Consider the following 27,689-nt stretch of genomic DNA (forward strand, 5'->3'; position numbering starts at 1 on the left):
TTCAACCTTTTCTTTGTTTTGGATATGTTTCCTACTCAAAGAGCCGATTGTGAGTCAATAGGTCTTGCCTTTCAATCACGTTTGACGAGCTATAGGTCTAGCTTGTTAATCAACTATCCTTACTCATACAACGAGTTTTTAAAGTTGTATCATTTGTGGTATCAGAGCTGCTGTTCGTGATTCTTACGAGCTAAAATGGATTTTGACGATCCTGACTTTCTACAACATCTCCAAGAAGCCTTAAAGAACGTTCGAGATGGGGGATTTTGAAGGCATCCTAGACGTGATCCACTACGGGTTGTGGATGAATTCAAAGTCATGGAACTTCCTGAATTTGTTGGTGGAACAGATCCGAAAGCTTATTTGGAATGGGAGCGCAAGATAGAGCGAATGTTCGATTTCAAGGACATTGATGATGAGAAGCGTTCTAAGTATGCCATATTGAAGCTAGGACGAGGAGCTTCATTGTGGTTCGAAGGACTGAAGTCCAAGAGAATTCGTGATGGGAAGGAGAAAATCAGCTCTTGGGAGTCTTTGAAACATAAGCTACGTAAAAGGTATGTGCCAACAACTCATAGAATAACGACTTACTGTAAAATTGCTGAATTGAGGCAAGGGAAAATGAGTGTGGCTGAATATATTGATGAGTTTGAAAAGTTGTCCTTAGTGGGGGAAATTGAGGAGATTGAGGAACAAAAACTGTCTAGAGTTTTAAGGGGTTTAAACTACAATATTGCCAATACCGTAGACCTTTATCCATATTCTGATTTTGATACTCTTTGTGGACTTTGTTTAAAATTGGAAAACCAAGGGAAAGCAAAATATGGGGGAGGGTCAAGTATGGATGGTAAGGCCAAGTCTTGTCTTGGTCTAAATCCGAACCTATCTTGAAACCAAACACATCACCTAGTACCGTAGGTTCAAGTAATTCTACGGCTGCCCCAAAATTAGTTAACTCAACCAAATAAACAAGTCTGTCCAAGGTGCGTTGTTTTAAGTGTCAAGGGTTTAGGCATTATCAAAATGCGTGTCCAAATAAATGGGTAGTGACCTTGAAAGAAGCTGTTGAATGCCGTGAGGAGTTGTTTGAAGAGGAGAAGAGGTTGGGGGACGTATTTGTGTTTGATGAGAGTGGCGATGAAGAGGAGGAGGAGGGGTATGAGGCTCTAGTTTATGACACAAATCTGGTTCTTAGAGCTCTACAAACCCAAATTGCATCTACTGATTCGGACCAACGAGATCAGTTGTTTCATACTAAATGTCTAGTGAAAGATAAGTGGTGTAGTGTGATTGTTGATGGGGGGAGTTGCACCAATGTTGCTTCTAGTGAGATGGTTTCGAAATTAGGCTTAATCACTACAGCCCATCCTAGGCCATACGCACTCCATTGGCTCGATGAGGGTAATAGTGTGAAGGTGTCGAAACCAGTAAGGGTTGGTTTGACTATGGGTTCGTATGTGGATGAGATTCTTTGTGATGTTATTCCTATGGATGCTTGTCATATTTTGTTGGGTCGTCCTTGGCAGTTTGATAGGGACGTGGTTCACAAGGGGAGAAGCAACGAGTATGAATTGAGAGACAAAGGCAAGAAGATTATGCTAAAGCCTATGTCATCACAAGCGGTTCGATCCATGAGTGTGCAGCAAAAAAAGAAGCCGAATCTCACCATGTTGGCTACTGAACGAGAGATTGAACAAGCTCTAGATCATGGAGAGTTGGTGTATTTGCTCATGGCTAAGGAAAGTTCGATGGAAGGTGATAAGTGCAATATTTACCGTACTTTTAATATTGTTAAGTATATTTATCCTAGTATTAATAACAAAATGTTCTATTAATATGAATGATGAGCAGTATATTTTGGAGACCAGCATATACCCAACGGAAGCTGAATATTTTAAGGAGTTGAGAGAAGCCACATCTTCTAACAATACTACGTGAAGCCCAGCCCATTTCTATTGCAAATAAGACAAATGAAAACCAAGGAAAATGAGTTAGAAAAGTCAAAGTTATTGAATTGGAGCACACTAACACGTGATATTCAAGAGGAAATTTTCCACCTTCCTCTTTGAGCCTCACATTCTGCAAGTCAAGAAGGAAAGCGCTAGAAATCAGCAACCAATTCAAACTCCTTCTCTAAAGCTCTATTTAGCGTATCTGCTGCAAATTCGGAGCACGGTTATCGGTTATTCAATCATCACATGGATGATTTTCTGGCTCTGAGATCTCCGCTCAAATTAGGGTTTGTCATATATAAATTTTCATCTCAACCCTATACGGGAACACACAAAAAAATATACACAGAGAAAGAGACGACACACACAAGAGTTAGAAAATCACCAGTTGAAGATTGTTAATTACGTTTGAATTGGGGCAATTGAGAAGAGAAGATAACCATTGGAGGGGAGCTTAGCCTCAATCCAAGGCCGAACAAGAACAACGGAGGAGTACGGGGTCGAACCCGGGTTCGTTTGGTGTTCTTGCGCAAAAAATTAATGAGTTCTTCCTCTCAATTTGTCAAATTCATACGTGTTTAATATCTTCATGATCTGCTCATTCACTTTGTTAATTATCAAATTTCTATTTTCAATATTATGAATTGATTTTGGATACTATTATCTCCTTGAGTGATTTTGCCAGTTAATTATTATTTGGAGTTGCTTTTGAATCATTGCCTAAACTACTACTATACGTATTACTAGTGTATGTATGGTGCTAATTATTGTTAGCTATATTGTCTAGCTTAGTTTAGATTATATAGTAAAGTGACCCCTAATTTACATTAAATCTGCAATCATGGTTTAATTTAAATTAGAGAGTAAGTTTAATAATTAGTCTAACCATTTAATTGGTTAGAATAATTAGGACTAATGATGTCTCCTAGTTCTTAATGATACCAAGTCTAATTTATACACGTTGCGATCAGATTTGTGTGAGTTGGGCTGGTTTAGAATCAATTTGGCTTAGTTCATAATTGGTTATGAATAAGGGAGTACAGGGAGTCTTTGTTATTTAAGACTCTACAATTAGTCTAATAGTTAGAATTGGTAAATCCTCAAGATCAATTGTGTGTTACGGTTAATTAACTAAATCCAGTAAGGTTTATGGGATTGAAACGGTTAGTAGTGTCATCACATGTAAAGAGTAGATTAGTTTTTCAGTTATCTAATTCTCTGGGTTAATATTTATCTCCAACCCCCCCAATCTCTTTAAATAGTGTAAATAATTGTGTAGTCCAACTTAATTATGTGACTGAAAATGTTTTTAGTTAAACAATGAATTTAGGCAGTAGACTCCCTGTGGATCGACCCTTTCTTACCCTTTTTACTACTTGTCAATATTTTTGAAGGTCTAAAGATAGGTTTTTAATTTAATACGGTAAACGACACGTATCAAATTTTGGCGCCGTTGCCGGGGAGATTTATATTCTTTCTTTACTCAAAGTTTAACTAAGATACTAACTTTTCTTTTGGAATTTAGTTGATAATATATATATAAAAAAAATATAGTCCTTGTGATATTGGGTTGTCTAAATAAACTTTGGTAGGTTGAAATTTCTAAGCTTAGAGTATGTTTCTTAATTTATTTTTCTTTTTGCCTTTTTTGCATACTATGTGCTTAGCTATTTTTCTTCTTTCTTGTTGATTGTTATTTGGCTTACTCAAGTTGGTAGGGACAATTTTCTACAATTCTAAGTAGTAGATTTCATTGGTTTCATTCCTAAAAATGTTTAGTGAATTCCCTATTAGTAGAGTAGCTTTGTAAATAATATGTTATGTTCTGCCAAATCTGAAATTTCTGCATTTATATATATACCTTATTTTAGCAAGCTCGATTTAAGCCCGAGTTCAAACTCGAAATGCAAACGGGCATGTAGTGGACTAAGGTCAAACAATAAAGTTTGGTTGAGTTTTGACCGAGCTTGTTTGCGAGAAGTTCGCGAAAGTATCAGCTCATTTGCTCCACAATTGTGAACAACTTGAAATGGAAATCATATACTGGTTTTCCATATTAATTGAAAAACAAATGGGGGAAAAACACTTATTTTGAAATATTTAAATCTAAAAATTATTCATGGTAACTACTAACAACATATATGGACATTACCAATATACTAGCCAACAACAATGTGAATTATATCTTGTTTTGGATAGTTCCACCTACGTTGTTGGTAGTTACCTTAACTTACTGTGACAAAAAGCACAGGCAAATTAATACAATTGAAGGATGTTCAAAATTTAAGTTCCTCGATTTCAATTATTTTGGCGGCTCTCCAAAATTTTCATCCTTTAATCCCAAACCTTTAAAATAGAACCTTTAAGAGTATTGTGCTTACAAATAGTATAACATGAGCCTTTTACGTGCTATCCCTTTTCTCCTATCCTTTCTTTCTTCTGATCGATTTTTTCTAGATCGTTTTCCCTAATTCAACATCTTAGTGTGCTCCCAAAGGCTCAGGACGCCTATCTGCGGCGTGGGCCGTGGGCATTTCTAAGGGTATATGTTCTCTTTTGTCTTTTGCTGGTATTTACGGCCGACTTCTTTAGTATTCGCTCCCCAAGCTGCCGAGTCGAGTGTAGTGAGATAAAAAAATCTCTGCAATTATTGATGCCCCCATAGTTTGCCACAAATTTCATTAATAACAGGTGAGGAACAATGATTGCACTAATGTAAGGTTGGTCGGCCTAATATAATGTTGAACGCAGTGAGGTCTTGCACAATCACAAAACGAACTGAACTCTGCCTAACCAGTGGAGGTTCCCCAATCTGAACAGAGAGTAAGACGATACCTATAGGACGAATGATGCTTCCTCCAAAACTTACCAATGGACTATGGACGTCCTATATTATGCTTGGATCATGTTGCAACTTCTTTAGGCATTGAAAACTGATTATATCGGACGAGATTCACGTATCAATGAGAACTCTCTTTACTCCCAAATTAGCCACCCTGATCTCTACAACTAATGGGTCGTCATCATATGGGGTTGCCTACCTTCGGTAATCGTCCTCTAAGATTTCTATGCGAGGGATATTCTCCAGATTGCTGGTATTTTCCTGCTCAAAACCTCGTTTATAGTCTTGACACCTTGGATTCGTGGGTCCCCCAGATGCTAGTCCACCCAAAATGACGGTTACGAACTCTCAGTCCGATGGAATATCCTCATCTTCAGACAGAGGCGTTGGTGACTCTTTGCGACTTCTAGCATTGTTGCTAACTATCTTGCGGAGATATTGTTTCAAAAAACCTCTGGATGCCAAATCATGCAAAGCTCTCTTTAATTTTCGGCAGTCTTTGGTGTCATGACCTATGTCATTATGAAATTGGCAAAATAATCCGAAATCTCGATTCTCCATAGACGACTTAATTAGAAAAGGACGCTCTATCTCTATCCTTGGTCCCACATCCATAAGGATTGTGCAAAGATCTATGTTGTATTCAAATGTTTTATCAGCCACCGGACGTTCTCTCTTCAACATGTGTGCTCCTGATGTTTTATCATTTACGGCCCAGATACCACTAGCCCGAACAGTAGAGTTATTTCTCTTGAATTTGGAGGGGCCACTGGGTTCGGTAGATTTCGACTCGTTTAGGAAACTACATATCTCTGTAACATGTATGAAGGCTTCAGCTTCGTCCAGTACATCTATCATTGTCTTCACACTCTTTTTTATAAGGTCAAATTTTAAAGATCCCTTCTTCAACCCACACACAAAGTTATCAAGGGCTATTCCATCTGACAAGTCTGGGATTTGGCCAGCTTCCATATTGAACTGCTTTACATATCTTCTCAATGAATCTTCCTTCCCCTGTTGTATGCGTCCTAAATGCATACTCGTCTTTTTCTCTTTTTGTGAGCCATAAATCGAGAGGAAAAAAGAGTCTCTAATTCCCCGAAAAAAAGTTATTGACCCAATTGTCAGCCTTTCAAACCACTTGGACGTGGCTCCTTTTAATGTTGCCAGAAAGTATTTTCATTAGGTGGCTTCATTGGTCCCTTATACTTACATGTGATACCGGTATGCTACCCAATGCATGTCAGGATCAGAATTACCATCGTAAGCGTCCATGATTGGAGCTTTCGCCTTGGGCTCTTTAGGTGCAGACATGATGTTGATGCAGAAGGGGATGCGTATCCTAGGATCGTGGGTATGACCCCTTGCTGGATATGATGTACTGATCCCATCCACCGCCTCGGGCATCCCTCTAACACATGGTAGTTGGGAGCTTCAGGTGAGAGAAGCAGTTCGTCTTCATCCTAGGATCTGATGCTTCGCCAGTCATCAAATTTCTCCTGACAGGACTAAGAAGCAGTTCGTAATCATCTTTCCCGAATTCTAGTGAACTCGTCTTGACTTGTCCCGGCTCTAGGCCAACTTCGTTAAAGGACCTTGCAATCTCTTCACGGAGGGTATGTTATAGCTCTATCTTCCATTCTGCAGTGATGTGTTAGCGAAGACCGTGTAGCATCTGTTGCAGTGATCTTGCTGAAGCAGGCCGGCTTACCTCCACATCAATGGGTGTGACAGCTACCCGACCTTCGGTTGGCGTCGTACCTTCTGTTGTAGGCTGGAATTTTATGCGAGGATGATTTCGCGAAGTGCTCCTTTCGTGTGGACGCCTTTCTCTTAAGTTATCCCTACTCTCGTCTGTGTTAGATTGCAAGTTTTCCATGGTATTGTACCTCCCCACAGAAGGCCCCCAATAATGTAGGAACTTTTTGTTGGTGCTGATGTGTCACCCTTTCCAAGGAGGTATCAAGTATGCGATGACACAATCTTCGTACAACCTGCAAAACATGAATATTCCAGTAGGAATATTCCCTCCGATGCCTAAGTAAGTATTTGATAGAGAGAGAAAATGTTTTAGAGAGAAGTTAGAGCATAAATAATTAAGGTTGGTGGGAATGAATTGATCGCCGCTTCCTTGGGATCTGAACTATTTATAAGGCTAGGGTTTTTGGATTTGTTCCAGAAAACCCTAGTTATCTTATAGGTTAACCTTGGAGTCTTATCAGATATGGAGGTGGAGTCTTTGAGAGGTCTATATAGCATTTGGGCCTCTAATTGCCTTTACCCGTAATTTCCATTATAAGGTCCGTTAAGGGGTCTAGAGCGTATGGCATGAGAGATGGGAGGTTCCACATGTCGCATTCTGTTTCGTCCATGGTGGACAAGTCTTTTTGTTCACATCAAATATTATTTATAAAATTTAATAATATTTATGAATTATCACATGAATTGTTTAAAAATGTCGTTCTCAATGAAATCCATATAGAAAAATGAAAATAATGAATTTTGAATCACTTTAAACGATTAAGAAACGAAAGAGATTTTTTAAATTTAAAACGTGAAAACTGTAAAGTGGTAGTAAATAATAAAATATTGGAAGTTTAAGGTAGTAATTTAAAATAAAATTTTCATAAGGTAGTAAATACAAAAGTGGTGTATTTTTAAAGTAGTAAATGTCAAAACTTCCTTTCCAAAATAGTAATGTTCAATTCCAAATAAATAAATAAATGTTCATTTCCGAAATAGTAAATGTTCATTTTCATACTGGTATATATTCATCTTAAACAACACAAAAAAAAGTCGTTTTGGATGGGGGTGCAGCCAGCTCTACCTGTACACGGGTACAGGAAAAAAATTGCGAATAATTTGAATCAACTTACTACACGTCAATGGAATAAAAAAATTGGATTTGGAACCCCAAAGTACAAAAGCTTTTTTCCTTTTTTGATTAGCCAAAGTATTCGAAGTATTTGATATGTATAAACACTATTATAAACCGGATCTTTCTACTATGGTCATAATAAAGATGACCATAACTTAGAATTAATATGGGCCACAAAAACTTATTTTCTTTTTTTAAAATTTAATATAAATATATTTTAATGATTCTAATTGTTTTATCTTTATATTTAAATACACAATTTCTTTTAGGGAAATGGTTTTTGTAATTTCTGAATTTTCCAAAATTAATTATTTGTATTTGCTTAAATCAATAAATAGAACAATTAGGAAAGTTAACTAACAATTAACTTAATTTTAGAAAGGGGGTTGTAAATTTCACTCTACTCTACCGCCGTCCACCACGTCGTTTCTCTTCACCGACAATCGCCCGACAACTCCGACCACTCCTCACCCACCGCCCACCATCCTGTGAGGCGATTGAAGTCAAGTAAAGTGGGTCGCGACGGTTTGAGGAAGATCTTAATCATTTAATTTTTGTTGGGTGGGTAATGCGGACAACGGATGGGCAGTACACGGAGAACGGTGGTTGGGTGGTGTCTAAGAACGGTGCTTGGTGCGAACGGTGGGTGGTGCAGACGGTGGGTGGTGTAGACAGTGGCTGGTGGGATGTGACGTGCGAACAGATCGAGATGCAGGGTGGTAGGGAGTTGCGAGACTTACAACAGAGATTGGGGGGGCGCTGGTGTTTGCGAAGGGAAGTCAGCGGAAGTTTCGCTGGTGTTTGGGACGGGGATGACCGCGTGTTGGTGGTTGGGACGTTGATATGACGGTGGTAGTTTATGGTGGTGGTCGTGATTGGAAGACAGAATTTTGGGTGGGCAATGTCAGGCCCGAACAATGTTTTTTAAAAACGTTCCAGTATAGAATAAGTGTATAACACAAATAGTCAAATATGTAACGTCTTACACAAAAAACTATTCTGCCTTGGTGGTTTGAATTGCTAAAGTATTATTGACATTTAGGTTTGGGGTTCAAGCCTTGATGATAACTCTTTTTTGAGATTTTTTGGCATTTTTATATCCTCAAGTATAAAAAGAAAAATCTTATGTCATTTATTGTATATATTCTTTTAATAAATATTAAACCTTCATGTGTTATCTTAATAAGTAAAAATGTTGTACATATAGCAATTAACTTAAAAAGTGAATCACTCACGACATTAATCTTATAAAAATGTATACTATAATCTATTTGTTTATTTGACAATATTTTTCAATTACTTTTATATTGGTTTAATAAATATTAAGTGAAGTCTCGAGATCGTAACAAAATTAGGTGTTCCCCTATTACCCTTCAATTCATTGAAGAAATAAAGGTAAGAATGAAGAAAGAGAAGATTGAATGTCGTGAAATTAAACTTTTTGATGACTATTTATTCTCCAGTTTCTAAACCATGACGATGAAATTTCAGTAAGATTAGGTTTAATTTTATTGCATATTATTTCATTGATATAGTAATTTAATTGCAATACATTGGTTTTGCATATTAAATTAATTGGTTCAATTGAAATATATTAATTGAAAACAAAGGAAATATAAAACTTATTTTGAAACACTTGATCAAAAATTATTTAGGATAACTACCAACAACGTTGATGGAAATTCCAAAACACGATATAGATTGACATTGTTGTTGGTTGGGGTATTGGTTGTGTCCATGTAGGTTGTCTGTAGTAACCCTGATTGTTATTTAAATCTAAATATTAAACTCATTAAGTAAACGAGCCAAGCTTGAACGATTTCATGCTCGACTCGTCAATATTCGTGAAGGTAATTTAATGATATATACCTTATTTTAACAAGCTTGATTGAAGCCCGAGTTCAAACTCGAAATGCAAACGAGCATGTTAGTGGACTAAGGTCGAATAAAAAAGTTTGGTTGAGTTTTGAGCGAGCTTTTTTGCGAGAAGTTCGCAAAAGTATCGGCTCATTTTCTTCACTATTGTGAACAATTTGAAATGACAATCATATATTGGTTTTCCATATTAACTGAAAACAAATGGGGGGGAAAAACACTTATTTTGAAATATTTAAATCTAAAAAGTATTCAAGGTAACTACTAACAACATATATTACCAATAAACTAGCCAACAACAATGTCAATTATATCGTATTTTGGATAGTTCCATCTACGTTGTTGGTAGTTACCTTAACTTACTATGAAAAAAGCATAGGCAAGTACAATTGAAGGATGCTCAAAATTTAAGTTCCTCAATTTCAATTATTTTGGCGGTTCTCCAAAATTTTCATCTCTTAATCCCAAACCTTTAAAATAGAAGCTTTAGAGTATTGTTCTTACAAACAGTATAACATGAGCCTTTCACGTGCTATCCCTTTTCTCCTTTCCTTTCTTTCTTTTGATCGATTTGCTGGATCATTTTGGTAATTCAATATCGTAGTGTGCTCCCACAGGCTCAGGACACCTATCTAAGGCGTGGGCCATGGGCATTTCTAAGGGTATACGTTCTCTTTCGCCTTTTTGCTGGCATTTACAGCCGACTTCTTTAGTAGTCGCCCCCCAAGCTGCCGAGTCGAGCATAGTGAAATAAAAATCTCTGGCCAATTGTTGATTCCCATAAATAGTGCCGATTTCCCCAGTGTTTGCCACAAATTTCATTAGTAACAAGTGAGGAAAGATTATTGCTCTAATGTAGTTCAAGGTTGGTCGGCCTAACATAATGTTGAACATAGTGAGGTCTTGCACAATTACATAACGAGTTGAACTCTGCCTAACCAGTGGAGGTTCCCCAATCTGAACAGAGAGTGAGACGACACCTATAGGACGAATTATGCTTCCTCCAAAACTTACCAATGGGCTATGGACGTCCTATATTATGCTCGGATCATGTTGCAACTTCTTTAGGTATTGAAGACTGATTATATCGGATGAGTTTCCCGTATCAATCAGAACTCTCTTTACTCTCAAATTAGCCACCCTGATCTCTACAACTAATGGGTCGTCATCATATGGGGTTGCCTACCTTCGGTAATCGTCCTCTAAGATTTCTATGCGAGGGGTATTCTCCAGATTGCTGGTATTTTCCTGTTCAGAAAATTGTTCATAGTCTTGACGCCTTGGATTCGTAGGTCCCCCATATGCTAGTCCACCCAAAATGACGGCTACGAACTCTAAGTCCGATGGAATATCCTCATATTTAGACAGAGGCGTTGGTGACTCTTTGCGACTTCTAGCATTGTTGCTAACTGTCTTGCGGAGATATTGGTTTAAAAAACCCTCTGGCTGCCAAACCGTCCAAAGCTCTCTTTAATTTTCGGCAGTCTTTGGTGTCATGACCTATGTCATTATGAAATTGGCAAAATAATCTGAAATATAGATTCTCCATAGACAACTTAATCCGAAAAAGGGCGATGTATCTCTTGCCTTGGACTCACATCCATAAGGATTGTGCAAAGATCTGTGCCGTATTCAAATGTTTTATCAGCCACCGGACGTTCTCTCTTCAACACGTGTGATCCTGATGTTTTTTCATTTACGGCCCAGATACCAATAGCCTGAACAGTAGAGTTATCTCTCTTGAATTGGGAGGGGCCACTGTGTTCGGTAGATTTCGACTCGTTTGTGAAACTACATATCTCTATAGCATGTATGAAGGCTTTAGCTTCATCCAGTACATCTTCCATTGTCTTCACACTTTTTTCTAGCAGGTCAAATTTGAAAGATCCCTTCTTCAACGCACGCACAAAGTTATCAAGGGCTATTTCATCTGGCAAGTCTGGGATTTGGCCGACTTCCTTATTGAACTGCTTTACATATCTTCTCAATGACCCTTCATGCCCCTAGTGTATGCGTCCTAAATGCATACACGTCTTTTGCTCTTCTTTATAAGCCATAAACCAAGAGGAAAAAACAGCCTCTAATTCCCCGAAAAAAGTTATTGACCCGATTGACAGCCTTTCAAACCACTTGGACGCGGCTCCTTTCAATGTAGCCAGAAAGTATTTGCACTAGGTAGCTTCATTGGTCCCTTATACTTACATGTGATGTCGGTATGCTACCAAATGCATGTTAGGATCAGAAGTACCATCGTAAGCGTCAATGATGGGAGCTTTCACCTTGGGCTCTATAGGTGCAGACATGATGTTGATGCATAGGGGGATGCGTATCCTAGCATCGTGGGTGTGACCCCTTGCTGGATATGATATACCGATCCCATCCGCCGCCTCGGGCGTCCCTCTCTCACATGGTAGTTGGGAGCTTCAGGTGAGCGAACCACCCTAGGTGCGGAGTCGGTATCTGATGCTTCGCCTCTCACCAATTTCTCCTGACAGGACTAAGAAGAAGTTCCTCTTTGTCTTTCCCAACTGCTAGTTAACTCGTCTTGACTTGTCCCGGCTCTAGGCCGACATTGTTAAAGGATCTTGCAATCACTTCTCGGAGGGCATGTTACAGCTGTATCTTCCATTCTGCAGTGATGTCTTGGCGAAGGCCGTGTAGCATCTGTTACAGTGATCTTGCTGAAGCAGGTCGGCTTACCTCTGCTTCCATGGGTGTCACAGCTACCCGACCTTCGTTTGGTGTCGTACTTTCTGATGTAGGCTGGAAATTTATGCGAGGATGAATTCGCGAAGGGCTCCTTTCGTGTGGACGCCTTTGTCTTGAGTCATCCCTACTCTCGTGGGTGTCAGATTGCAAGTCTTCCATGATACTATACCTCCCCACAAAAGGCGCCAAATAATGTGGGAACCTTTGTTGGTGCTGATGTGTCACCCTTTCCAAGGAGTTATCAAAAGTATGCGATGACACAATCTTCGTACAACCTGCAAAACAAGAAAATTTTCAAGAAGCAATATTCCCTCCGATGCCTAAGTAAGTATTTGATAGAGAGAGAAAATATTTTAGAGAAAATATTTATGAATTATAAAATGAATTGTTTTTAAAATGTCATTCTCAATGAACTCCATATAGAAAAAGGAAAATAATGAACTTTGAAATCACTTTAAACGATTAAGAAACGAAAGAGATTTTTTAAATTGCAAACGTGAAAACTGTAAAGTTGTAGTAAATAATAAAATATTGGAAGTTTAAGGCAGTAGTTTAAAATAAAATTTTCATAAGGTAGTAAATACAAAAGTTGTGTATTTTTAAAGTAGTAAATATCAAAATATCCTTTTCAAAACGTAAATGTTAATTTCTGAAATAGTAAATGTTCAATTCCAAATAAATAAATAAATGTTCATTTCCGAAATAGTTATGTTAATTTTCATACTAGTATATTAATGTTCATCTTAAACAACACAAAACGACGTCGTTTTGGATAGGGGTGCAGCCAGCTCTATCTGTACACGTGTAAAGCCAAAAAATTGCGGCTAATATGAATGAACTTACTACACGTCAATGGAATACGAAAATTGGATTTGGAACCCCAAAGTACAGATCTCTGTAGCATGTATGCGATGACACAATCTTCGTACAACCTGCAAAACAAGAATATTCCAGTAGGAATATTCCCTCCAATGCCTAAGTAAGTATTTGATAGAGAGAGAATTTTTTTTAGAGAGAAGTTAGAGCATAAATAATTAAGGTTGGTGGGAATGAATTGATCGCTCCTTCCTTGGGATCTAAACTATTTATAAGGCTAGGGTTCTTGGATTTGTTCCAGAAAACCCTAGTTATCCGATAGGTTAACCTTGGAGATAAGGACATGTGTCCTTATCAAATATGGAGGTGGAGTCTTTGAGAGGCCCATTTAGCATTTGGGCCTCTAATTTCCCCGACCCATGATTATCCTGTAATTTCCATTACAAGGCCGTTAAAGGGTCCAGAGCGTATGGCTCTTGAGATGGGAGGTTCCACATGTCGTCATTCTGATTCGTCCATGGTGGACAAGCCTTTTTGTTCACATCAAACATTATTTATAAAATTTAAAAATATTCATGAATTATCAAATGAATTGTTTTAAAATGTCGCTCTCAATGAAATCCATATAGAAAAAGGAAAATAATAAACTTTGAATCACATTAAACGATTAAGAAACGAAAGAGATATCTTAATTTTAAAACGTGAAAACTGTAAAGTGGTAGTAAATAATAAAATATTGGAAATTTAAGGTAGTAATTTAAAATAAAATTTTCACAAGGTAGTAAATACAAAAGTGGTGTATTTTTAAAGTAGTAAATATCAAAATTTCCTTTCCAAAATAGTAATGTTAATTTCTGAAATAGTAAATGTTCAATTCCAAATAAATAAATAAATGTTAATTTCCGAAAAAGGTAATGTTCATTTTCATACTAGTATATTAATGTTCATCTTAACAACACAAAACGACGTCGTTTTGGATGAGGATGCATCTACCTGTACACGGGTACAACCAAAAAATTGCGGCTAATATGAAGGAACTTACTACACGTCAATGGAATAAGAAAGTTGGATTTGGAACCCCAAAGTACATAAGTTTTTTTTTTCCTTTTTTGATAAGCCAAAGTATTCGAAGTATTTGATTTGTATAAACACTATTATAAACCGGATCTTTCTACTGTGGTCATAATAAAGATGACCATAGCTTAGAATAAATATGGGCCACAAAAATTTGTTTTCTTTTATTTTTAAATTTAATATAAATATATTTAATGATTCTAATTGTTTTTATCTTTATATTTAAATACACAATTTCTTTTATGGAAATGGTTTTTGTAATTTCAAAAAATTTCAAAATTAATTATTTGTATTTGCTTAAATAAATAAATAGAATAATTAGGAAAGTGAATTGATTAACTTAATTTTAGAATGGGGGTTGTAAATTTCTCTCTCCTCTACCGTTGTCCACCACGTCGTTCCTCTTCACCGACAATCGCACGACCACTCCGACCACTCCTCACCCACCATCCTGTGAGGCGATTGAAGTCAAGTAAAGTGGGTCGCGACGGTTTGAGAAAGATCCTAATCATTTAAATTTTGTTGGGTGGGTGGTGCGGACAGCGGATGGGCGGTTCGCAGAGAACGGTGGTTGGGTTGTCTAGCGGAATGGAGGTTGGGTGGTGTCTACGAATGGTGCCTAGTGCGGACGATGGGTGGTGCAGACGTTGGCTGGTGGGTTGTGTCGTGCGAACATATCGAGATGCAGGGTGGTAGGGAGTTGCGAGACTTGCGACAAATATTGGGGGGGATCTGGTGGTTGCGAAGGGAAGTCAGCGGAAGTTTCGCTGGTGTTTGGGACGTGAATGACCACGTGCTGGTGGTTAGGAGGTAGTTGTGACGACGGTAGTTTGCCGGTGGTGGTCGCGATTGGAAGGAAAAATTTTGGGTGGGCAATGTCAGGCCCGAAAAAGTTCCAGTATAGAATAAGTGTATAACACAAATATGTAACGTATTACACAAAAAACAATTTTACCTTGGTGGTTTGAATTGCTTAAGTACTATTGACATTTAGGTTGGGGTTCAAGCCTTGATGAAAACTCTTTTTTGAGATTTTTTGGCATTTACTTTTATACCCTCAAATATAAAAAGACAAATCTTATGTCAATTATTGTTTATATTCTTTTAATAAAATATTAAACCTTCATGTGTTATCTTATTTCAATAAATAAAAATCTTGTACATAAAGCAATTAACTTTAAAAGTAAATCACTCGCGACATTAATCTTATAAAAATGTATACTATAATCTATTTGTTTATTTGACAATATTTGTCAATTACTTTTATATTGTTTTTATTAAAATATTAAGTAAATTCTCTAGATTGTAACAAAATTAGGAGTTCCCTTATTTCCCTTCAATTCATTGAAGAAATAAAGGTAAAAATGAATAAAGAGAAGATTGAATGTCGTGAAATTAAACTTATTGATGACTATTCTCAAGTTTCTAAACCATGACGATGAGATTTCAGTATGATTAGGTTTAATTTTATAGCATGTTATTTCATTGATATAGTCATTTAATTGAAATACATTGGTTTTGCATATTAATTGAATTATATTAATTGAAATATATTAATTGAAAACAAAGGAAATATAAAACTTATTTTGAAACACTTGATCTAAAATTGTTTAGGATAACTATCAACAACGTTGATGGAACTTCCAAAACACGATATAGATTGACATTGTTGTTGGTTGGTGTATTGGTTGTGTCCATGTATGTTGTTGGTAGTTACTCATTATTATTATTTAAATCCAAATATTAAGCTCATTAAGTAAATGAGCCAAGCTCGAACACTTTCATGCTCGTCTCGTCAATATTCGTGAAGGTAATTTAATGATATATACCTTATTTTTAACAAGCTCGATTTATTTTTTACTAGCCAACAACAATGTCAATTATATCTTGTTTTGGATAGTTCCATCTACTTTGTATGACAAAAAGTACAGGCACGTACAATTGAAGGATGCTCAAAATTTAAATTCCTCAATTTCAATTATTTTGACGGCTCTCCAAAATTTTCATCTCTTAATCCCAAACCTTTAAAATAGAAGCTTCAAGCTTACAAACAGTATAACATGAGCCTTTCACGTGCTATCCCTTTTCTCCTTTCTTTTTTTCTTCTGATCGATTTGCTGGATTGTTTTCCCTAATTCAATTTCTATCCTAAGATTCTCTATCCTAGGTTTTCTCTTTTTCTTTCATTACATCCCCGTTTAAATCTTCTACAATTTTGAGATTTGCTAATTTTGTGTTTCTTCATTGTCTAGGGTTTACCATCTCTCAGTAATGGGGGAGAAGGATGCGATTTTGAAAATATGGTTTATGATGGGTATGAAATTTTTGTCTCTCTCCTCTCATCTCTTTTATCACCATCTCTATTTTTATGGGATTACTCTCTATGATACAATTTTACTCCTAAAACAAATATTTTATCTTCAGGGGTTAGCCTAGTTGTAGGTAATATGATTTAGCTAGAATGAACTTTGGATTTAATATCTTTCTTGAATTTTTAGTTTGAGTATGTTTAAGTAGGTGAAATCATCAAAGAAGAAAATTATGTAAATGTCAGCTAAGATGCAATGGTCGAGATTTTCTTTTGCAATTTTAGACTTGTATGATGGTTAAGACTTATGGATTTTGGATGTACTGGTAACCTGATGTTAATTTGAAGTGAAATTTGGACATTTTCTTAAAGCTTATACTGTCTAGAGTATGGTTACTATTAGTGCTTTTCAAAGTCTTCATATATGATCAATGTTTACACCGAGTTCAGGGATTTTAGTAATGTGGAAAGGGAGATACTAAATACTTAGTAGTTAGTATAAACTTTTATACGTTATGGTCAATGGGAAGCCGAAAATATTGGAGTGTCATATGCCCCATTCCAGTTCCAATTAACTGTTCCAGAAACACAACAAGTGTAAATCTTAGATTAGAATTCTTTTTGTTCTTATTTTGTTGTAAGATGAACTTATATGTGTTACATCACATTGAAACTGATACTTATATGAAATAAAGATTTGAAGTTACTGTCATGATTATGAACAAAATAAGACAGGGTTTGCGTATTTCACTATCATGAAATAATTTTGGTTGGTGTGCTTTGTAAAAGGTATTTCTGCATATTGTACTGTCATGGCAAAGAAAAGAAAAATGCAATTGAGATGTTGAGACATGGAATGGTGGATGAGGCGTAGGCAATTACCATCCACTCTGAGACGTAGAGTTAGTCACTTTGAACGTTATAGAGTTGGTTGACTACAAGAGGAGTTGATGAGATGGAGTTAATAAAAGGCTTGCCTGAGGGGCTTCAACACTTCCTGTAACTAATAAAATAAATCTATTCATGTCTAGCTTTCAGATGATTACTTTAACTTTGTAACTTGTAGGTGAGATGCTCATTGTAATATGTTAATGTCAAAACTTCTTGTAACTAATAAAATAAATCTATTTATGAATAAAATAAAATAAATAAAGCTAGACATGAATAGATTTATTTTATTAGTTACAGTGGAAAATAACCCTACAGTGGAAAAGTTTGGCTTAGCTCTGTTCATGGCTAGCAAAAAACTCCGTCCTTATTTCTTAGCTCACAAAATAGTGGTCTACACAGATCAACCGCTCAAACTCCCCTTCACAAAGCTGGAGGCGTCAGGACGAATGCTGAATTGGGCAATAGAGCTGAACGCCTTTGATATCACCTATGAGCCGAGGAAAGCTGTCAAGGGGCAGGCATGTGCCGACTTTATTGTTGAAATGACGAGGCCTGACTTTGCCAAGAATACAAACACGGTGTGGACAGTGTATGTAGACGGCTCATCCACACAGAATGGATGTGGAGCTGGGATAATCTGTCACTCCCCAGAAGGAGACACTTTTGAGTATGCTATGCGATTTAACTTCCAGGCGTCAAATAATGAAGCCGAATACGAAGCCCTGCTCTGTGGCATTAAAATGTGTAAGGCGGCAGGCGCCGAGGAGGTTGTAGCACTATCTGACTCCCAACTGATTGTGAGCCAAGTTAATGGGACCTACGAAGCTAGGGATCCGACTATGGTCAAATACATGCAGGCCGTCCATCAGGAAGTAGAGCCACTGAAAAGTTTTGAAGTAAGGCAAGTCCCTCGCTCGGAAAATAACCAAGCTGATGCCCTGTCAAAGTTGGCAAGTTCCGCGTCTTGTGATACCCCTCGGCACGTGTTTTGGGAGGTAAAAGAGCACAAAAGTGTTGAGCAAATGGAGGTGAAAACTCTTGACAGAACGTCCACATGGATGGATGACATAGTAAACTTCAAAATGAATGGAGTCTTGCCCGAAGACTTAAGGGAAGCGGCAAAACTTCAAAATAAATGCTCTTGGTTTGAAATGTGGAACGGCACCCTCTATAAAAAGGCCTACTCCCGTCCTTTGTTAAGATGTGTAACACCTGAGAAGGGGCAGGAAATTCTAGAAGACCTTCATCAGGGGTTGTGCAGCTCGCATATTGGTGGAAGGGCTTTGGCTGAAAAGGCACTTCGAACCGGCTACTACTGGCCGACTCTTAAGGAGGACGCAATTTCACTGGTCAAGAAGTGTGACAAATGCCAGCGTTTTTCTCACCTAATACACCAACCGGCACGAGTTCTGACGCCCATTACAAGCCCAATTCCATTTGCTAAATGGGGGATGGATCTTCTAGGCCCATTTACGGCCGCACCAGGAGGAAGGCGTTATGTCATCGTTGCTGTAGATTACTTCACCAAATGGGTGGAGGCAGAAGCGCTCAAAAACATAAAAACTACTGATGTGAGAGCATTCATTTGGAAGAACATCATGACTCGCTTTGGGATTCCACAGGCTATCGTCTTCGATAATGGGCCCCAGTTTGAGACGCCTAAGCTGAAAGAGTGGCTGGCAGATCACGGTATACACACTTGTTTTGCATCAGTCGGACGACCCCAAGCCAATGGTCAGGTTGAGGCGTTCAACAAAATTATCTCCGAAGGAATGAAAAAGAAGCTTGACGAAGCCAAAGGTCTATGGGCTGATGAGCTGCCAAATGTCTTATGGTCCATCCGCACTACGGCTAAGAATTCAACCGGTGAAACACCCTTCTTGCTAGCCTATGGCGCCGAGGCTGTCCTACCCATAGAAATGTGTGAACCAACGTTGAGAGTCATGCTGTATGACGAAAATGCTAACTGGGAGACAATGAAAGCAGCCTTGGACTTTCTGCCCGAGGTTAGAGGAAATGCAGCGCTCAGACAACAGCTGTACAAGATAAGGATGGCAAGAGAATACAACAAGAGAGTCTCTAATAGAGTGCTCAAAGTGGGAGATTTTGTCCTCAGGAAAATGGAGTCCACAGGACGAGCAAATGAACAAGGTAAGCTGACGCCCACTTGGGAGGGACCTTACGAGATCTATGATGAGGTTAGAGATGGAACCTACCGCATTCAAGACATGCAAGGCCGGCCTATTTTGCGCACTTGGAATGCCGACAATCTCAAGAAGTATTTCTTCTAGATATGTGCTAAGCTTTGTCTTACTTACCACGATCCATTGCCCAAGGGGCGGCCTCTAATGGTCATAGTAGGGTAGTAATTACTTTTGTAACCGGCTAAATTCTCCTTGCAAAGTTATAAATAATACTACTCTATGTATCTCGTAATATTTATTGCTCACACAATGAATATAAAAATGTACACTCCAATGCATAACCAAAGCCTAATTATATGACGGCCTGAGAAGTGGACCAGATTAGCAAAAACTCTCAGCAAGACTAATTGTTTGAAGCCTAAGAAGTGGCCCAGATTAGCACCAAGTTGTAGGCTGATCACCTATCCAACTCCCTTCCCAGTATAGCAAGCCGCTGGCCAACCAGTACGGCATAGTAAGCGCCAGCGGCACAAATAAACTAAAATCATAAGTTATTTGTTCAAAGGCCCAGCGGCATGAACAACTTTGAAACATAGGTTGTTTGCTCAATAGCTCAGCGGCACCAATAACTTTGAGACAAAGGTTGTTTGCTCAAAAGTGCGGCGGCACGAACGTTTGGCCGTCCAGTCCATTTGACGAGCATGTCTAGCGGCAATCATACCTATTGATTGACGCAAGTCAATCAATATCGTTATAGACACGCTCGCCAAAGAAAGAGACGACCATAGTAGTGCCTAGCGCATGCTCAGTTGCCAGCGGCACCAACAACTTTGAAACAAAGGTTGTTCGCTCAAAAGTTCAGCGGCGCGATTAACTTTGAAACAAAGGTTGTTTGCTCAGAAGTTAGGCGGCACGAACGATTTGGCCGTCCAGTCCATTTGACGAGCATGTCTAGCGGCAATCACACCTATTGATTGACTTGCGTCAATCAATATCGTTATAGACACGCTCGCCAAAGAAAGAGACGACCATAGTAGTGCCTAGCGCATGCTCAGTTGCCAGCGGCACCAACAACTTTGAAACAAAGGTTGTTCGCTCAAAAGTTCAGCGGCACGATTAACTTTGAAACAAAGGTTGCTTGCTCAGAAGTTAGGCGGCACGAACGTTTGGCCGTCCAGTCCATTTGACGAGCATGTCTAGCGGCAATCATACCTATTGATTGACTTGCGTCAATCAATATCGTTATAGACACGCTCGCCAAAGAAAGAGACGACCATAGTAGTGCCTAGCGCATACTCAGTTGCCTGCGGCACCAACGTGCTTAGTGTACACTCAGTTGCACCTTGGCTACCATACCTATTGATTAAGCCTATTGTTTAAGGAATAATCAAATTATGAAGAGCAAATAAATGCGAGATAAAAGAAGCATTAAAAACAACCTATTTACTTATGAAACAACGCCCGTAGAAAGGCGTGTAAAAGTAGCTCAGAATTCAAAAACAAAAAAGAAGGAAATTGTTGTGTGCTCAGCAGGCACAATGGTACAGACGCCAGCAGCGCCAAAACTTAACAAAATAATTGTTTTTTGCCCTTAGGCACGGGAACACTTGAATAAAATTTTAAAGAGCGGGGAAGGAAGCAAATCAGGGGGCGGCCGCATCGTCCTCATCATCAGATGATACAAACTCAGGGGGCGGCTGACCAAGACGCTCAGCAGCCAACACAGCGGCACTATGTTCCATTCGCCGCTGGAACCACGCAAGATCATACTCTGACATGTGGCTCTCCCAGGCGTGCTTAACAGCGTCCTTGGTCGCTTGCTCCCCCTGATCATAGGATTCCAGAAGACGCTCACGCAAGGTGCGAACTTGCGATCTGGCCGTCTCCAGCTCCCCACGAAGATGCTCGGCTTCCTCAGCCGCCTCTTTGACCTGAGGATACTCCCGCAACTGGTCCTGAAGCGTCCGTATTTCCGCCGCCGCTGTCTTGGCCTCCTCGACCATTGCCACCATGTCTTTGTCCTGCGCCAAGATCTTCTTAAGCAGCTCGGCCTTGTCAGACCTCAACGCAGCTACCTCCTTTTCTTGAAGGTCTATGGTCGTCTGCATCTGCAGGCGGACCTCTTCAATGGATTTGAACGCATAGTCGCCATGGTGGGTGGACTCAGCCACCTGAGCTTTGAGCTCCTCAGCAGTGCGGGTCTTCCAACTCTTGCAGAATTCCATGCGGCAGAACAACTGCAAAAGGAGCTACATGTTAGTAAATGACTCTAAAAGAGAAAACAAGTACAAGCAAGTTGAAAGTAGACTTACGTCGAGAAGAGTGGCCTGGATCGCACCAAACTGGGCGTCAGTCTTGCAGCCAGGAAGAGAAGCAACATACTCTGCGGGGACGGCCTTAAAAACCTTACGGCATATAGCCACCCTATCCTTTGACGAATAGTGGGGAGTAGCGGGTACGTTCTCGTCCTCTGCAGCAGCTGCATCCTTCCCTTTGTCTTTGGCTATAGGAAAAACAACGGCCTTAGGATGACGCGGAGAGTAACAAGAACTGCCAGAGGAGGCTCGATACGTCTGAACGACGTTCGAATAATACTTACCGCCCGATGACCTAGCTCGGCGGGCCACCTCCGCAGGTATCTGGGAGCGGACGTCGGCCGGGATTCCAGAAAGAGGGTCCTCCAGCTCGTCCGGATGCCCACCGGACTTCGATTTGGACACCAAGTCCACAACCAGAGACGGGTTGTCCACGCCAATCTCATCGTCATCAGGGCAACCCCCCTCAGCAACCTTCGACTCGTCCTTCTTCAAGAGACGGCGGGGTATGGGTTTGGGCTTTTTGAAGGTACTCGGAGTCTCCGAGCCAGCTGGCACAGCTCTCTTCTTCAGCTGGGACAGAGTCGTCCCCTTCTTCTTCCCTGACGCCCTAGCCGCGTCCTTAGCTTGCTAAAAAAGAACGTAAAGGACAGTCAAATATTGGGCCTCGTCATCAATCACAAGTCACTCACAAGATAGTGGCTCGTCATTAAAAAGGACGCCCGTCTCAAAAATGACGAGGCGTACCTTATCAATCACAAGTCACTCACAAGATAGTGGCTCGTCATTAAAAAGGACGCCCGTCTCAAAAATGACGAGGCGTACGTTATCAATCACAAGGCACTCACAAGATAGTGGCTCGTCATTAAAAAGGACGCCCGTCTCAAAAATGACGAGGCGTACCTTATCAATCACAAGGCATTTTCAAGAGAGTGGCTCGTCATTAAAAAGGACGCCCGTCTCAAAAATGACGAGACGTACCTTATCAATCACAAGTCACTCACAAGATAGTGGCTCGTCATTAAAAAGGGCGCCCGTCTCAAAAATGACGAGGCGTACCTTATCAATCACAAGTCACTCACAAGATAGTGGCTCGTCATTAAAAAGGGCGCCCGTCTCAAAAATGACGAGGCGTACCTTATCAATCACAAGTCACTCACAAGATAGTGGCTCGTCATTAAAAAGGACGCCCGTCTTAAAAATGACGAGGCGTACCTTATCAATCACAAGTCACTCACAAGATGGTGGCTCGTCATTAAAAAGGACGCCCGCCTTAAAAATGACGAGGCGTACCTTATCAATCACAAGTCACTCAATAAATAGTGGCTCGTCATTAAAAAGGACGCCCGCCTTAAAAATGACGAGGCGTACCTTATCAATCACAAGTCACTCAATAAATAGTGGCTCGTCATTAAAAAGGACGCCCGTCTTAAAAATGACGAGGCGTACCTTATCAATCACAAGTCACTCACAAGATAGTGGCTCGTCATTAAAAAGGACGCCCGTCTTAAAAATGACGAGGCGTACCTTATCAATCACAAGTCACTCAATAAATAGTGGCTCGTCATTAAAAAGGACGCCCGTCTTAAAAATGACGAGGCGTACCTTATCAAGTGCAAGTCAATCACAGAAAAGTGGCTCGTCATTAAAAAGGACGCCCGTCTCAAAAATGACGAGGCGTACCCTATCAATCACGAGTCACTTGTAAAAAAAAAAAAAAAAAAAGGGGGGGGGGGGACGCCCGTCTTAAAAGGTGACGAGGCGCACCTTGGCAACCGCAGGAAAAACACTAACTAAGGGGCCCGTCAATAAAAAGTGACGAGGCCTACCTTAGCAAACACGGGTCACATATCAAGATATCGGCTCGTCACTAAAAAGACGTCCACTGTAGACGCTGGACGGGAGAAGTTTAACTTGCAAAAAACAACAACCTAAGAGAATACTCACCTTCTCCTCCAACTCGGCCTTGGCTTTCTGCATCTTGGCCTCATAGATGTCCGCCATCCAATCGGTCATATCGCCCTTCCCAATATCCGCCGCCGATAACTTGCTCATTCCTTCCTCTGTGAACAAAAGAAATCCAAAGTTAGAAAAAATGAATAGACCAACGCGGAACGGCACATAAATTGGCATACAACCTCGAGTCATGGAATATCCTAAGCCTACGGCCGCTAGAAAGGCCTCGTTCCGAAACTGGCTAATGTGCGGCAACCACTCGGCCGGCACATGGAAACTCTTGTCCACTGTTAAGTGGTAAGTGTTGGCCTTGAACAGGACCATTATCTGATCCCACTCTTCGGCTGTAAGGGGTGGAAGGGGCTCGTCACGGTCCATATAGTTGGCGTTGCAGTTCCAGCGGCTCATCCTCTCATACATCTCCTGGTCGTCCGTGTAAAACACGACCCACCTTTTCCTCCACATATGCCATTTGCTGAGCTTGCCGACCACTGTCTGGTAGGTACCACGACTGCTCAGATTAAACCACCCTTTGGCGGCACTGGGGGAACGAGAGAGGGAGACCAGATGCAGGAAAGCGTTGAAAGACGGCTCCACGTCGTTCAGCGCACATTTGGCAATATAGCCAAAGATATCAGCCCACGAGTTGGGGGTCAGCTGGGCCACCCCAATGTTGAAACCATCTAACACTTCCACAACGAAGGGGTGTGGAGGGAATCTCATGCCGAGTTTGATGGATGCGGCATACACGGGGAATTCTCCCTCGGCAAGCAGGCTGACGGTCGAGTCCAGACCGGCCGGCACGCGCATTTAATACCCTTCCCCCACGCAGAGGTCATCCCTCATCTTGGCCCCGTGCCTGTCTAGCCACCGCATCCAGCCCACGTCTGGGTGAATCTCCGACGGAAGCAATTGGGCCTCCTCCCGTCCTCTGGGCCTAATAGGTTGGGGAGCAGCCTCTTGCTCCTCGGCGGCCGATGACAATGGAGCGACGCTTGACTCCCCCACCGCCTGGCTCGCTGTACCCTCTGACGAGCTTGCCGCTTGCTCCCCCACCTCGACATATTCGTCAATCTCTTGAAAGAGTTCGGCATATTCCTCGTCGGCTGCTGGGGCGGTGGAAGAATATCTCTCCCTAGGGGGTGTCGATGCTTCTTCCCGCAAGCGCAGGCGCGTAGGATCTGCCGTTTGCTTGGTTCTAGCCATGCCTTCTGCATAGTGAACGAAGCACGGCTTAGGAGTGACCCAACAATGAAGAAAAAGACGCGATTGGACGTCCGCCCCGACAAAAGATGAACGGCGGAAAAATCTTAAATAAAACCTCCAAACCCTTACCTAGTACTAAGAGGTCGGCCGCTAACAAAGAGAAAAATGACGAGAGGATAACAAAAACAAGAAAGAAAGGCGAAAACTAACCTTGAAAGATCTGCGAAGTACTCGGTGAAGAACAGGATGAGTTTCGCGAAGAACAGGATGAGTTTGACGAAGAAAAGGATGAGTCTCGCGGTGGCCGAAAATCGCCTGATGGTGGTGGGAATACGCCGGAAATCGCCTATGAGACAGCTCTGTGAAAACGAAATGTAAAAATGAAATTTACCCCCCCCCCTCTATATATATAGGGAGGGGCAAAATGGAGAAAGGTGACACGTGTCACCACCTCAACACCTGACCCAAAGATGAAGATGCAAATCAAAGGTCAAGAAGCGATACCCGGAAAGTGTTTCCAGAAATGCCCTTCTTGAGGGGCAAATGTTGTGGGCAAAATTACCATGCCTTCGTGTACCAATGAGGATGTGACACATGGCACGTATTACGCCCCCTAAGCAGAAGTCATACGAAGTCTACTCCGGGCCATGAGTATTAATCTAGGTATCTACAATGTATGTATTTAAGTGTGTATAAATGTATGTATAAAACCTATACCTGGAAAGGGGCTTAATTAGTATGTATCCCAAGTGAATGACTAAGCACAATAGGCCCAAATAGCCCACTATTGCCAAAAGGGACCAGAGAATTGTAAGGAGAAAGGACACGTGTCCTCCTCCTATTCCCCAGCCAATCATGTAAGGGGAATATTAGGTCATTCCCACAAAAACCTAGTACTATAAATATTCCCACTTCCCTAGAAAAAGGGGTCACAATCAATACATTCAAGAGCAATTGCTGCTCTGCCTTCTCTCTACTTTCTCTCTCTATAAAAATACAATCTTGTTAAATCCTTAAAAGTTACCGGAAAACCTCCAAGGTATCTCACCGGAAAAACCCCACAACATATTCTATCTTATGCATTACGATTAATGAAATACTACGGTTAGATGCATAAACTAGAGTGCAAATCAATGGAAAGCTTGAATTCAAAGGAAAATAATAATTAAAAAAAAATTGCTAAATCATATGTGTTACCCTACTAGATCACTGTTTTCATGGTGTTTTAATAGCTGTAAATTTCTAAATTAAAAGGCCACCTGTTATTACCTGTAATCAAGCTAGTTTACATTTCTAATGTCTTGTGGTGTTAGAGTACCTGAACTTACTTCTACCTTGCTGAAAATTTCATTTTGAGTAATCACCGAAGTCTATTACCTGAAATTTATCTACATCTTGTTCTATCATACGGCCATAGGTCAAAGTACATGGAGTTTTCCAACTAGGGTTCAGGAAGTTATTGCTTGATTTTGTGTGAATTATAGGCTGTCTGAAAATCTGGTTTTAAAAGTTGCTGAAAGTATTCTGATTAGTCTTCTGTGATGCTATTTGATAAAACCTCATAATCACCCTTTATTGTCACTCTCAGTGAGGTGTTAATGAGGATATTTGTAATATACAAATTCTGGTTCAAAGAGAAATTACTAAGATAATGCACAATTATGTCTAGGTGATTCAATTTTAAATGTAACTAGGGGCATGCATGTGATGAGTTTCTGCTTTCTGAATGCATTCTACTGAATTCTATTTTACAGTGGCTACTGAATGCGTTTGCAGTAGCTGTTATAATAAAAGCATAATGTTCATTAGAAATGTATAGTGTTTTCAGGTGTTAGTTTCTCTTTCTAACTGATTGTTGTGGCTTGAAATGAATTCATGATTCTTGTTGTTACACTTTAAATAAAGCATTGTTAGGTAAATCAATTTTGATGTTCATACCATTCAAGAATTCAGTTATGAACAAAGTTTAAATATCGGCTTAGGAATTAAAAAAAGTTGCTGACATGTTCATTCTCCAGACTCGTGTAATATTGGAGTCATGTATTTAGATGCAGCACCTAATTATCATTATACATTCTATTCTCATTTAAGTGACCCGAAATTTTAAGAATGTCCAATTTCTTAATTTTTTATGCATTCACTTAAATATTGAGAATAGTGACTAACTTTTTAAGTTTTTACTTTTCAGGTGAATGAGCGGTGGCACACCTAATCCTAAACTCAAGCGAATCAGGAAGTATATCGATTTTGTGAACATCATAAGTCAAGAGAGATCAATCTACGCGTTTCAAATAGATCAACCAGAAGAGGTGAAACCAGAGGAAGTTAAACCAACAGAAGATAGTCTAAAAGGAGCAAAAACGGGTGAAAGAACCTTGAAGGAGATGGCAGCCCCAGATACGGGAGATGATCCTCTCTGCATTGTGTTTCCAGAGCTGGACAAACCCCTCAAACTGAATTCAGGTTTCCTTAATCTTCTTCCCAAATATTATGGGAAATCAGGTGAGAATCCTAATCGACATTTGAAAGAGTTTAAGGTTGTTTGTTCTTCTATGAATCTTGAAGGAGTCAAACATGATCATATTAGATTGCACGCTTTTCCTTTTTCTTTGCAAGATTTGGGTAAAGATTGGTTGTATGATCTTCCTGCTGGATCAATTACGACTTGGAATGTTATGGCATCAACTTTTCCAGGAAAGTACTTTCCAGCAAGTCTAATTGGA

The 27,689-nt window shown here is 40.0% G+C and overlaps 1 protein-coding gene and 1 long non-coding RNA gene across 2 annotated transcripts; one reads left to right on the forward strand and one right to left on the reverse strand.

Annotated features, from left to right (window-relative positions):
* Positions 1-5,142: 5,142 nt before the first annotated feature.
* On the reverse strand, positions 5,143-6,201 carry LOC130469995 (uncharacterized). The gene is made up of 2 exons (XM_056839547.1): positions 6,008-6,201; positions 5,143-5,884 (listed from the first exon to the last, which is right to left on the reverse strand). The coding sequence occupies exons 1-2, from the start codon at positions 6,199-6,201 to the stop codon at positions 5,143-5,145; spliced, it is 936 nt and encodes a 311-aa protein (XP_056695525.1).
* Positions 6,202-16,221: 10,020 nt separating this feature from the next.
* Positions 16,222-17,577, forward strand: LOC110778887 (uncharacterized). The gene is made up of 3 exons (XR_002530969.2): positions 16,222-16,313; positions 16,399-16,460; positions 17,244-17,577. It is a non-coding gene; the product is annotated as an uncharacterized lncRNA (long non-coding RNA).
* The last annotated feature ends 10,112 nt before the right edge of the window (positions 17,578-27,689 follow it).

This window comes from Spinacia oleracea, chromosome 3 (assembly GCF_020520425.1).
Source record: "Spinacia oleracea cultivar Varoflay chromosome 3, BTI_SOV_V1, whole genome shotgun sequence".
Lineage (NCBI taxonomy): Eukaryota > Viridiplantae > Streptophyta > Magnoliopsida > Caryophyllales > Amaranthaceae > Spinacia > Spinacia oleracea.

Bases quoted from the DNA above. Each gene is read 5' to 3' on its own strand.
- LOC130469995 (XM_056839547.1), bottom strand. From the start codon at position 6,201: ATGCCCGAGGCGGTGGATGGGATCAGTACATCATATCCAGCAAGGGGT. The intron at 5,885-6,007 runs GTAAGTATAAGG...TCGGGGAATTAG, and splicing joins GTAGCATACCGGTATCACAT to AGACTCTTTTTTCCTCTCGA.